Source organism: Hetaerina americana, unplaced genomic scaffold (assembly GCF_022747635.1).
Source record: "Hetaerina americana unplaced genomic scaffold, ioHetAmer1.1.p SCAF_2, whole genome shotgun sequence".
Lineage (NCBI taxonomy): Eukaryota > Metazoa > Arthropoda > Insecta > Odonata > Calopterygidae > Hetaerina > Hetaerina americana.
The window spans coordinates 51608425-51622154 of record NW_027286763.1 but is presented as its reverse complement, the minus strand read 5'-3'; the positions used below and the strand labels follow the sequence as shown (position 1 = coordinate 51622154).

The window sequence follows — 13730 nt, the reverse complement described above, 5'->3', positions numbered from 1 at the left end:
AAAAGTTTATAATGTTTCAAGCTTCAAATATGGAGAGAATGGTATTGTAAACATGAGGAAGAATGAAGATGGCTGGGTCATTTCAGTCTTATTCGTTTTTAGGAACCATTGAAACTATATAATGACTAACATGGTTATATACCAAAAATGTTGGATAATTTCAGCTGCTTGAAGAATGTAAATTTTTTTTTGATTCAGTATATCCTGCATGCAATAAAGCAAGTTTTATATCTTTTTATTATTCAGGAGCTCATCACTATTATAACTTTTACGTCAAGGCAATGCAAATAATCTTATTTGTCTGGCATTGGTTCTTGCATTTTTTATGCTGTAACATGTTTTTGTCAGAAGTCATTTTAATTTCAACCTATGTGTGAAATGAATCATCTCTTACAAGTATTCTTACGATGTTTAACCCTCTTAGTGCGGCGGGCCGATATATCAGCTTTCGTATCCCTGGCGAAAAGTGCGGCGGGCCGATATATCGGCTCTTGCGTAGGCTATTGTTTAAATCGCTGTAACTTATGGTTTTTTCTTCAATAATTTATGGTTTTTGTGCTATCGATAGATTGAATTCTATATAATTATGTAATTAATTTTTTAATTTTTTATTAGCAATTTTAAATGCTTTTCAAAAAGTATAACTCTTACTATAATTTTTCGTTCAGTTTTGTACATGTCGGGAAGCTCAGCCTAATTGTTTGCTCGTTTTTTTTCTGAGTGGTCTTTCCACTATGAAAAGCCACTGAAAGGCTGCTAATCTGTTTTCATCTGTAATCTCTTGAATGTGTTGTGGTGTTATTGGGTTGATATATAGCTGCTTATTCAGACTTTGTTGAGACGATGGAAATGAGAACACTGCTTTGTAATCATTTTGGTTTCTCTTGCCATCCATCCTATCTAATCAATTGCGCCCTGTGTAATGGATTACATTATCAGCAGTTCTCTGTGAGTTAGAACTTGGTTTTTTTCTGCCTTTAGATTGTAAGTACATGGCCGCAGTCTCAAGGAAAGGGGAAAAGTCCCAATTTGACTCAGTGAGATCAGCCTTTTCAACAAAATCGAACTAGCAGAGGCTGACAAAAAAATTTGCAATTCACTGGTTTTTCTTTATTTATTTATAATATTTTCTGCATGTCTTTTTGATTCTTTATTATATTTAAATATCGTAGTTTCATTGAAAAATGTTTTAAAAAAAATATTAGTTTTGTCTAAAAATCGAAATATAATTGCTAGAAAAATATTCTTCAAATTTATGATACTGTAGTAATTACATTTATTTTTCAGATAATTTAAATGTATTACATCATTATTAACTATAATATTATATTTTAAAATAAAAAAACTGCATATGGATATCTAAACAAATAACTTCATAATGTTTTTTTTTCTAAGGTGATACATTTTCTTAAATTACCCTTCGCACTTCTCACTAGTACCCCTGAAATCCCCGCCGCACTAAGAGGGTTAAATTACATACTATGGCTAACTCCTAGTCGTCCATTGTATTAATTTCATTGGAGGAATCTTTCCTTGGCCAACTGAGATCATGAGAAAAAGTAGTTCAAATTTCAGTCATTAGTGGCATTCTACTGCCCCGCCGTATTCAAATTCTTCATTAAAACTGGTCACATTACTGCTATCTAATTTTTTAAAATTAAAAATGAATGAAACGAAATCAAAGAAGTTTTTGTATAAAGGCTGATGTACATTAGTAACTGTTTTAGAATGTGAAATTTTTTTAATCCATCCCATAGTGATGTAAATAGTGGGAAAAGCAAAAATGAAATCTTATAAATATTAGGTTCTGCATTCATTGGAAAAATAGGAGATTGTATGAGGCATGATAAAAATGTTGTATCTGTGGGAAAACATAAATTCCGATAAAGCTAATTTGTGGTTTGACTGTAATACCATTCATATTGCCATGGGAAAGGATGTAGAGATGTTTTTCTCATTGTCTTCCTCAATAGTGTTTATAGTATGACAACTTCTCTTAGTTTTCTGCTTAGCTAAGATCAGATTCCTTTGGAGCCTCCCTGTAAAATAGATGCCACAAGGATTACTTATTCTGTGGCTCTTGTCATTTGACTTATTTGGTATGGGTGACCCTTTCCAGGAGTAATTAACATTGCTTCTACTGGAATGGTCATTGGATCTCACAAGATCACACATCAAGGGCATAGTTATTGGGAGGGGTATTTTTAGTAACCAATATATAATTTTCAAGAAGTCGATGTTTTGTGGAATCAATGAATGTCTGTTTTGTGTTTTGTGGACTTGACAACGTTTATTAAATTTTTACAATAAAGTGACTTACCACAATGTGATGCCTAAAAGTATTAAGTTGTTTCAAGTATTGAATGCCCAAGTAAATGTCACTATTAATTTTAATTAAATAAATGCCATTAGTGCAATTCTTGTTATCGTATTTTTATCACCTTTATGAAATATTTGAAAAATATTGCAATGCTCTGTGGTGCTAATTTTGTTCTGGTTTTTCTTATTAACTCTTAATGTTTACATTGACCAGAAGGCCTTGGTGTGGATGATGTAGAAAGAGGAGGTGGACTTGGTGATGGTGGAATGGGTCCCAAGATACCAATGTCTGTGATTGTGCCAGTATACCGAAGAGACTGCCAGGAGGAAGTCTATGCTGGAAGTCACCCATATCCAGGTCAAGGAGTATACTTACTTAAGTTTGACAACTCCTACAGCTTATGGCGCTCAAAGACTCTGTACTATAGGGTGTACTACACAAGATGAGGTCAAGTATGGCACTGTCAAGAAACAGAAATGGGAAGTCACTTTGGTTGGTTGAATCCGTGTAAACTTTAAACTTATCTCCTGTCATCAAGTGGGCCAATTGCATTAAAGAATGTAAAAAAAGAAATGAATTATAAATGTACTACAGTATGTATTTCTCTTATTATGATCATATGGTATGCATATGGTTCTCACAAATGGCATGTTCTTGAGATCAATGCACAGACTCCAAATTTCTTGTCATAAAATGTATTAAGGTGGGAATTCATAACATAATCTGTGTTAAATGTTAATATGTTTCGGAATTTGGTTTTCTTAGACCAGACTACATGTGATGGTTATTGTTGTTTTACTTTGTTTTCTTTTGTTGTTACGTCATTGGACTGGTTAAAACTTATTTTACACCCTCTAAGTGTCATAAGCGCTCTTTTGCCATGAGTGTAGGGAACATATCAAACATGTTTTAATAGCACTACAGTGTCCCATTTTACCTTTTTGTGTAGTTGATGGAGACATTTAATTTTTATATGTTTATCATCCTCAGCTAATAATTCATGCTGTAATAACAATTCATGGCGAGCAAAGTATTCCAGCTGAATGAAAATATTTAGCTTGTTCAGCACTCTACTACATTTCGTCCACCCCTTTTTATAATTTGTGAAGTCCGGATGAATGTTTATCCTCTGATCAGTCCTTACATTGATTCACCCAAAGGGGAACACTTTGGTGGGAGTGCATTTAATATGATTTGATCAGAGACATATAGAAGTTTATAATAAGGTTGGGATGATGGCTAGAACAGCTTGGCTCACTTAAATTATTTTACACCTTTCTTTATTATCTAAAGCTGAAGGTAAATTGTCATTCACGTTCATCCTGAATTATTTTCCTGGGAGTTAATAAAATTTTATAATTTGCACTTATTTTTATAGGATGTATAGATTTGTTTTGAAAATATTTAGTTTTCTGAAAACTAGTTTGTTATAGCCAAATATCTTGGAGTTGTTGCTTTTTATGTATGTAAGACATTTCATGGCATGTGTGGCTAACATCTGCATTGTTTTTACCCAATGCTTCAAGATATTTTGGTGGCACAAGATTTTTGGAGATGTGTGATAATAAACCGTTAATTCTTATCTAAAGAGAAATATATAGTCATCCCACAGATATAGTTGCTGAAAATTTTCTAGTGTACTGTTTGTGCCAAGTATAATGTTTTTGAAATGACGTATTTGTGGACATTATTGTCACAATTGATGTGAAGCTTATTGATTCCATTGGAAAGCTGTTTTGTTATTTGTTGTGATGGAGTTCTTTGAGTTTTAATAGAAGTTTATTGAGACATCTACATGCATGATGTTTTTGTGTACTATGGAAAATAATTATCCATTATAATTATTATTTATTGCTGATTAGCAGATGCAAATAAATATTTTCATAATTCTGTCTTTGTTTCACAATCACCGCTTGATATTTATGTATACACATCTGTCTGACTCTTAATGTGGATTTCCTTTTGGTGAGAGGTATTGTGGTTTAGGTGAATAAAAACTGGCTGACCATGCTCATTAAGTAATAATGGCAAGTAATCATAGTAAGAGTAAACATTAGTTAGTGAAATTTATTTTAGGTTTCATTTTAGTTTTTTATCATCTTCGTTAACATTATAAATTAACATTAATTCCCATGGTATTATTTTTAATAGTTTGCATTACCTCATTACCACATTGAAGTTTTTTAATACAAAACATCTTAAAGATGCTAAAATTAAGATTTAATGGCTTTGTTTCTTTTAGGAGTAAAATATATATATTTTATTTATTAAGGAAAAAGAAGAGAAAGGAACATATTTAAAATTAGTCATAATTATGGTAAATTCATGGAAAGCAAGATGTAGTTTCTTATAATTGGTTTTTTGCGCAAATGCCATTATTTGGGTTAGCACCATAGTTTTCTGATTATGATACGCCCCCATAATAAGTTATACCCATTTTTTCATGTCAGCAAAGGCATGCCTGATACTATTATTTATTTTTATACAAGCTACGTACTTGTCCTCCATATCCCTCTTACATTCCGGTTGGTTTGTTTGGTAGGTGTCGGTGGAGTTCAACCAATACTAAACCCAACGGTGTGTGAAATGCACACATAAGGGTACGGGGGCCCAGATCCTTTCCCTGTGCCAGTTATGATTTCCTAGGAAGCTCTGGCACCCAAAAATATTAAACAGGTTGGGTGGAGCTGAGGGTGCCCAGAGAGGCATGCCTGAGAATCGAACCTGGGCCCTCTGGTCAGTAGTCCAATGCTTTACTACTGGACTACTGTGTACCCCTAGCATCGTTAATGTTTTCAAAAAAATATTGGTCTGCGAGCAAGGGAAAGGTTGAATTACATCATGTGGCTGCTATTAAAAGGATTGGAAATACAGGGAGGCATAATCCTTTCCTCTGCATTTTTAAGGATACCAGAGTTGTCCTATAGCTGTTGACATTTGTGGTCTTCTGATAGCCAACATCAGGGTGGCCACTCACTCAGGAAAGTAAAAAAGAAGTATATTTTTCCAATTTTTTTAAATTTGGGGAAAGGTGAAATTGAGAAGAGGGTTTAATGCTTAGAAAAATTTAGGAATATGATGTGTGATTTATGGGGATGTCGTAGTCAAGTGGGTAGATTGTTGGATTACTGACTGGAGGGCCTGGGTTCGATTCCTGAATTGGCTCTGGGCACCCTCAGCTTCACCGAAGCTATGTGATATTTCAATTGCCAGATCGTCCTTGGAAACCATAGACGGAACAGGGAAAGGAATTGATCTCCCCACCCTGATGTATGAATTTCACATGCTGTTGAGCTAAGTACTAGGTGAGTAAACCTTACCCTCACCTATCAAACAGTCTTTCAGATTGATAACTCCAATGGTAGGATTTATGATTAGGCAGTACTTTATGAGAACTAAGTTCTTTGTAGCTAGTGGTGAGACCAGGTCCCGTTTAGCAATTGCCATCATGGATGCAAGCCTCGGTGAAAACTATGTATTGATACATAACATTGGCTGAGGTTATACCTGTAGCATGCACAGCGATGAGGGATGTTTCACAAAAAGTGCCAAAACACTTTCCTAATACCCTTTGTGAAAAATCAGATAATATCTATTGTTTGAAAAGTCTGGAATTGGAATATCTAAAATGAGTGGCCCCTCTGAACTTGGAGGCTGTATGTATTTGAGTAATACATGGCTTTGAGATTGACCTGAATGAATATGATATTGTAAAAACCACTGTGTTTGCTAGATGGACAGAACCTCCAAAATCTTTCTTCTCTAATGTGACTCTCAAATTCTTTTATGATGAGAGAATCAGGATAGATGGTGTGGTGGCTAATTTACTGGCTTCCCACCCTGAGGGCTTAGGTTCAAATCCTGGAGTCAGAAGGATATTTTGATGGTGTCTTGTTTCTTACATAGGTGTTGTGTGGATGGCACTTAAATGGAGAATGCCATCCATCGTATGGGATGTTAAATTGTGCAGCCCTTGTCACCATTCAATAGGATAAGCTAATGATGATGCCTGGTATTTCTCCACCCTTCCGTCATTCCCTGATCATCCTACCTCTACCAAATTACCAACATTACCAATAAACCAGCTATGCAAACTACAAACAATGAAGTTATACCTGCAGTTCAACCCTAGTGGCTAAGTCTGCTAGCTTTCCAATTCCTTCTTGTCAGCTGATTTCTACCTCCTGTGGCTGATTTGCTAGAAATCTTAAGGACATCGTATAGTTCACAAAATGTTTCCCCTACTTAATACCCAGTATAGTTAAGAGGAAGAAGGAGGCCATGTCATCAGTTAGAATTTGGTTTTAGACATTTTAACTAATCCATGCAACAAATATGCTGCATCCTGTAACTGTGGCATGAGACTATTTGAGAATTGTGTCGATATTAATTATACCTGAGCAGTATTCAAATGATTTACGTTATAAATGTCACTACTTAAATTTTTTTAACATTTATAATTTCAATGCATGAAAACAGAAGTTATTAATTGGCTGAAAGTCTGTATAAAATGTTTATTATTACCTTTAAAAATAACACTGCATGTTTGTCACCATCAAACTGATCTTCGGGTAGAATACTGTGGTGGTGGTTTGTTCCTATGTACGATATAATATGCATCTTAACTTTTTGAAAAAAATTCTCAGCAATATGCCTATTATAGAGGGAAAAACCATGGCATCTAGTTGCACACTATATTTCAGTTATTGAATGTGAGAGAGAGGAGTTTACATTAAAACTAACCTGAAAAGTTAAAGACCCCTTCATGCTTCTTGAAAAGTTTTTAATACTAATTAAATAAATGGTTTTACTTGTGGTAAAGGCTTTCCAAGAGATGTGCACTAGCAGTCACCTTTCTTCACCTTCCGAAGAATATGATAGTTATCAATTTCTCTTTGCCATATTGACAACTTTATAACTGGGAATAATAAGAAAACATTTGATCATTATATGTTAAATGTTCCACTTTGATGAGTATTATTCAGAATTAATGATTTGAGAAATTGTGAGTCAGTTTTTTTAGTAGCTACAATTTATGAGACTGAGTGACAATAGCACTTATTGCTTCTTCTCCTGCATAACTTTCCCACGGAAGACATACCTCTTGTGCATTTCCAAAGATAAGTAAACATGGTGTTTGTGTGAAAATTTAGTGGGTAGAATATTTGATTGCCTACCAGAGGGTCGGAGGTTCAATTTTTTCCAGATTTACCCTCCCCTCTTCCCATTTACTACATACAACCTTGGTGTGGTGGAAGGGCTGGACCATTCTGATGACCCCTAGAGCTGTGATGGCACGAGCAGTTATAATTAGGTGAATGGGTAGGAGCCAGATGAAAGGTAGTCCTCACAGCATCTGTTCCTTAAGAGGCTGCAAAAGGCATATAACCTCATTGGGGTGGTCATTTGAGTGATGTTGTCATGTTAAAAACGCTATTGAGGAAGGCAACTGGAAATGTCCCAATTATTCATCCCATGATAATATGATGGACAAAATAATTAAGAATGCCACCAATTACAGGACTAAGCCCATTGGGTCATACGTAGATCATGCTAGGCAGTGGGAGAAGCAAGGCTTCTGTGGTTGTCATACGAAATCCTTGCAAGCAGAATTGATAGGAGCAGCAAAGAAGGCCCAGCAGAGGACCAAACTAGTCAGAACAGGTTAAGTATGTTTGGGTGATGTTAAGAACGGAAAGTAGAAAATATTAAGTGGGAGATGAAGAGAGGAAATAGAGAAATTTTAGGGCTATGCAAGGAAAGTTGGAAGGATAGTGGGGGTTATTGCTGCAATAACTATAGTCACATACAGTGGATGGGGGGTTCATGCTAGTCCGGCAAGTAGAGAGTTAAACTTCTGACCAAAGAGCCTGGGTAAAATTGGCAGTGATTCCTATGGGCACCCCCAGCTTCACCTAAGCTGTGAGATTTTATAAGTACCAGACTTCCTGGAAAACCATGCATAGCACAGGGACTATCTATAAATGAAAAATGCCTGGGGATCCAGAAAGATACAATTTAGACTATATTATGATTAGGCAAAGGTGTAGGAAGTTTGTGATTAAATTGCAGTTTCCAGGAGCGGATGTGGATTCAGTAAATAGTTAGTACTAATGAAGTGCAATACCCAATACAAAAAGATAAAATAGGGAAGATGGATGAGGAAGTTGTAAGTAGAATCATTAAATGACAAGAATTGATGTGTGTACCAGTTGGCAGTAGAAAACTTTATTAGTGAGGACCGGGCAAGGGCACAATAGAAGAAAAAGGGATGTTGAAAGTTACAAATGAAACCCTGGGATAAGAACAAGGACACCATGAATTACACACAATGCGATTAGGGAGATAGATGAGAGAAAGAAATGAAAAAAATTTAAACACTAAGTGAAGTAGGAGAAAGTACAAAGTATTGAATAACAAACGGGTGGGAAACAAAGGGCAAAAGAAGCATGGTGTGAGATACAGAGGGAGGATGTGGAAAGTCAATAAAGGAAGGGCAAAATTGGTGTACTCAAAGGAAGGTGAAAGCACTCAGGAAATAAGAAGGGAAAATCTCTGCAAACAATCAAAAGAAAAGTCAGGAAAATTATTAATTGAATCAGGAAAGATTTGAGATAGATGGAAAGAGTACATAAGAAGATCTATATGATGGAGATATTATATCAACAAGCTTAGATGCAGGAGACTAGTAGATGGGGATAGCTCAGGTCCAGGTATAATTGATTGGTGACATAAAAAAGGAAATAAGAGAATTGAAATTAAATAAGGCTGTGGAATATAAACATCCCTAGGGAGTTATTTTAGGGTTTAGAAAAACTTTCTATGGGCTGATAGGTAATATTTATTAGGAAGAATTTGGCTTGACGATTTTTGTGATCAATGCTAGTTCCCATTCCAAGAAAGAAAAAGGCAGCCATATGTGAGGACTATAGAACAATAACTTTGATTTCAATTGGAGCTAAAGTGGTACGTAGGTGTGCATGTCTCAAAACTGCTCTGCTGCATGTTGGTGGATGGAGAGTCAGGATGGGAAGTGTTAGGACAAGGGGTAAGACACTAGTACCCCATTATCATCCACGCTTTTCAATGAAGACTTGAAGGAAATGTTTAAATAGGCAGAGCAAGAACTGGAGATAGGAAGGAGAGATTTTGGGGAATTCAAAAATTAAGTTAAATTTGTAAATGATCAAATTTAATTCAGTCTGTTAGCCAAGGGGTTACAGTCACAGAGGAGTGCATTGGAAAACCTTTGTTCTAGGTAAAGGATGAAAATTAATGTAAACAAAGGCTAAGAGGTTTATTAGGAAATATGAGAAATATATAAAATGAATATATTTACAGTTCCCATTTCCCTTCCTTAACTCCCTGATATCCAAGTCCTTGGCCCACAAATTGCATGACATTCCTTCCTTTCCCCATAGCCAATGTAAGACTTGGTGACAAACCCAACTCCTTCTACCTCCCCACCTACCCTCCCAGCCCCACCACGACTTGCATATGCTATTCTATTATCACATCCTTTTTACAGCCGCAGCCACACTTTTCCCAACAATGACATTTCTTTTAAATCAAGATAAGAAAAGATAGTTGAAAACTTGGATATGGAGCATGGTTTTTTATGGCTTAGAAATATGGTTGTTGAAATAAAATGTAAAATGCATATTGGAAGCTTTTAAAATATGTGTGGAGAAGGATTGAAAAGATAATATGGACTGAAATGAAAACCAATGAAGAAGTACAAGGCTTGGAGAGATGATTGTTGGCAGGGATTCAAAGCATGCATGAAAGGTGGATTCAGAGCATTTTGATTGGTGATGGGATGCTTAATGAATACTGTAATAGAGGAAAGAGTGTTGGGAAGATATGGAAGGGGTAGAAGTAAGATTGCATGTTGGACAGAATGAAGGTAGGAAAGAAGTATGCAGAATTGAAGAGGGGCTTAATGTAATGTTGGATGCAAGGCTGTTTTTTCTTAGGATCGGCAAGTACCTGAATGTACCACTGAACAGGCTGTTGTATTGGCTATGTCAATTGAAAACCTACTTTAAACATTAGAATACTCTTACTTTACAATAGACGTGAGAATGTTAGGTAAGAAAAGGATAGTCATTTTGGAAGAAATTAAGGGAGAATGAAAATATACAGTATTGAAGAAGGGTTTAGTGTAGTGTTGGATATCAGTTGTGCTTTGTTAGGTGAGGCAAAGAAATATATTGTGGTTCACTGTGTCCATTCAAAACATACACTGGAAGTTAGACTACCAATTGATTAATTAGAGATTTTCCCGTTATCAGATCTGCATGCAAGGACAGTGAGACTGTAAAAGGAACTAACCTCACCCTGTTTGGAGTTTTCTCACCCATCAAGATGACCCCTAGCCATTCCTGTCAAACCAAACTTTGGCTCATTGGCTCTAGTATTTGGGCATTTGGCTTCTATGATCTCAGTACGGAAAAATACCAGGGAGTGGACCTTGTTGAATAGTTATCTTTCATCTATATAGGTCCTCTGCAGTCACCAATGTCCAATATGGTGGCTGTATTCGCTGCTTATTCAAATTATATCTTGGCAATATCATTTATCATTGCTGATTGGAGCCTTTGATACAAATGAAATGATATTACATGACAGTTAATACAAATGGAAAACCAGTTTTCTCTTTCTCAAAATTAGTCCCATTAGTAACATCAAAAATGCTGGCCCATATACAACTCTGATTTTAAAAATAAATTTGGAAATCAAAGAATAGTCCCAAATTATCTGGGTGATGACTCAAAACAAGTTGAAAGGTACACCTGCACCTACTTTGAAACTCTAAATTTCTATTTAACTCACAATTCCATTAGCCATATGATCATGTATTAAAATACAATTTTTTTGTTCAATAAAATTCTTACTCAATACCTATTAATATTTACATTGAGTTTACACTCGAAATCTAGGCTAATTAGTTGATGTCTTTTGTAAACATATCCTCATCATGCACAGTATCAATTGAGAGAATTTAAGTTTAAAGATATTGGAGCTAACATGTCGATTAAAGTTTTCCAATTCCTTGCTAATAATGATAGTGTAATAATGTTTCTAGAGCCACAGATCTCATAGTTTTGCTTCAAGACCAATCATTAGATTTTCAAGTACAAATGCAATGTGGTCAATATCCAGCTGTTGCCCACTGCCCTCTATTCTTCAAATACTTGCATCATTCATTCTTCAGAGAAATATTGGCTTGAATTGCCATCTAATTAATTAGCTTCATCACAGATTTTATGAAGAGTATGTTGTTTATAGTCAATAAAATTAATTATTGATTTAAATCTGAACTTCTCATTAAATTGACACACTGGACCAATGTGGCTCAAGGAGTCCTTAGGTAGTGGTCTGAAGTTCTGTTTTTGAAGGACTACTTCCCCACTACTATTGAGAATGTAGGATTGGACCTTCCTGATATGCTTCATAGTCTCATTTGAACATCATTGAGATCCTTAGGCAGTCATACATGGTAAAGTAATTCATCATCGCAACAATATGTGTAATAATTTCCTGTCTTATCAATAGGTATTGCACTTAATTTTGTGCCACAGGATGTAGCCCTATGTTCTTGGTTTGTTCATGCATAAATTATTTTTTCATGAAAAAATTTGATTCATTAATAGTCACCAAACCTTGCCTAACTTTTTCTCTGCATTGTGTTTTTTATGTGAGGTGATCATTAGTGATTCATTTTTTAGAAAAATTGCAATTCTCTGATTCTCAAGAGGATTACAAGGGTCTAATTTGGATAATAATTAGAGTGAAGTGAAAAAGAGTCAAAACTCAAGTTTTTATTTAGAGTGGCAGCTATGGATGGAGTATTTGGTTTGATGTGTAGTGTACTATATGAATATAATTGCAGTCAAATCACTCTAAAATAATATGCAGAGCTCTTGGATTACAGTTTCTTTTTGTTACAAATCTTTCCCAAGTACCTTCTTTCCAGCAATTTCACGAATATTAAATTTGCAGTATATGTATGAAAATAATTTATTTGTGGACCATTTTTTAGATTAGGAATTATCATGTTTTCATTTTTTTGAATTATTTGTGCACAAGGTATTTCAATGTGTGACTCTTGATTATTAAAAAAACATGCAGGTCTATAACATATTGAAATGAGATATTTTTAGTTGACACGTGATATAAGAACAATTTGTCATGATGGGGGTATGAAATGAGCCTTAAGATTTTATACTAGGAAGGAAACATAATAGAACCCGCAAAACTTTTATTTTCTGATCCCGCTTTTGGTTACATGCCCAGTCATCATCTTTAAGAATGGCTTTGCCAGGTAACAAAATCTGAAACAGCGAATGAATAAAACGAATTTATATTCCTTCAGTAAACAATTTTTCTTTGTGTTGAGATGATAAAATTCAACAAAATGACACCTGAAAATATTAAGTACAACATTAAGACTTGTTGAAATGAGGAGTTAAGAGCATAAAATACCTAGTTAAGAAGGTTATTATGTTCATATTTTTATTTGTTTTAAACAATTTACAAAATGAAACATTTTTTTGTTTGTCCCACAGAGTGGCAAACATTTGTCACATTTTTTTATCTCCCTCCTGTATGAAGTTTACATAATTCAGTCAAGTGATACAAATAATATTAAAGTTAACAAGAACATGCAGTGACATAACATACAATTTGAATATTAAACTTGGCTTTCATGCAAATGCACTATAACACGTCAACAAAATTTTGGCTTCATTATCCATGGCAGTTTGTGCGAACAAAAACAAGTAGGTACACCAACAACACTATAATTGGCTGTGCGCTAATCGGTGAAGATGATGGAATGATTACAGGTTTGCATTGATCTCATAAAACATCTTATAAAAATAGGTGAGGTGAAATTTGGAATGGATTGATTCCTTGCATTTCATTCTCCTAACAATGACATCAAGTTTTTTGGGCATTTAGCCGAACAAAGACAGTTGTGTTCCTTTGCTGATAATATTGTTTAATGATTTCAATTTAATCTCATTAAGACATTGCCTTTCTATTAGTAATGGACACATTTTTAAAGGCATTTAGTCACCATTTTACTGGTTGTTTGGGAATGCTAGAAAGAGTATTCATGGTGCTGAACACTCCATTGAGGTATCAAGGCCAAATTCTTTGTGAATACAGTTTGTCTAAGATTTGATCCAAAGAAAAATTTTAGGTCTATGGTGGCATGCATCTAGATCCATTGACTGATGAATTACTGAAAAAATTAGGTCAGTTGGCATCCTATTATCATCCACATCCTGAGATGAAGCTATTGGCATTATTATGGTAAAGGAACTTTCTAAAATTATTTGGAATTTTATGAAAAACTATATTTTATCAAATGCCATACATGCTTTGAAATGTAGTTTCTGAG

At 34.9% G+C, this 13730-nt stretch overlaps 1 protein-coding gene across 2 annotated transcripts in view; it reads left to right on the top strand.

Annotated features, from left to right (window-relative positions):
* LOC139687698 (Golgi resident protein GCP60) overlaps positions 1-4199 on the top strand; it is a 37045-nt gene extending 32846 nt beyond the window's left edge. The window contains exon 9 of one of the 2 annotated variants that reach the window (XM_071584951.1): positions 2537-4199. In XM_071584951.1, coding sequence (XP_071441052.1) covers positions 2537-2766 — 230 coding nt within the window. In that variant the 3' untranslated portion in view covers positions 2767-4199. Of the gene's footprint in view, positions 1-2533 lie in introns of both variants that reach the window. The other variant, XM_071584950.1, reaches the window with a different exon arrangement.
* The last annotated feature ends 9531 nt before the right edge of the window (positions 4200-13730 follow it).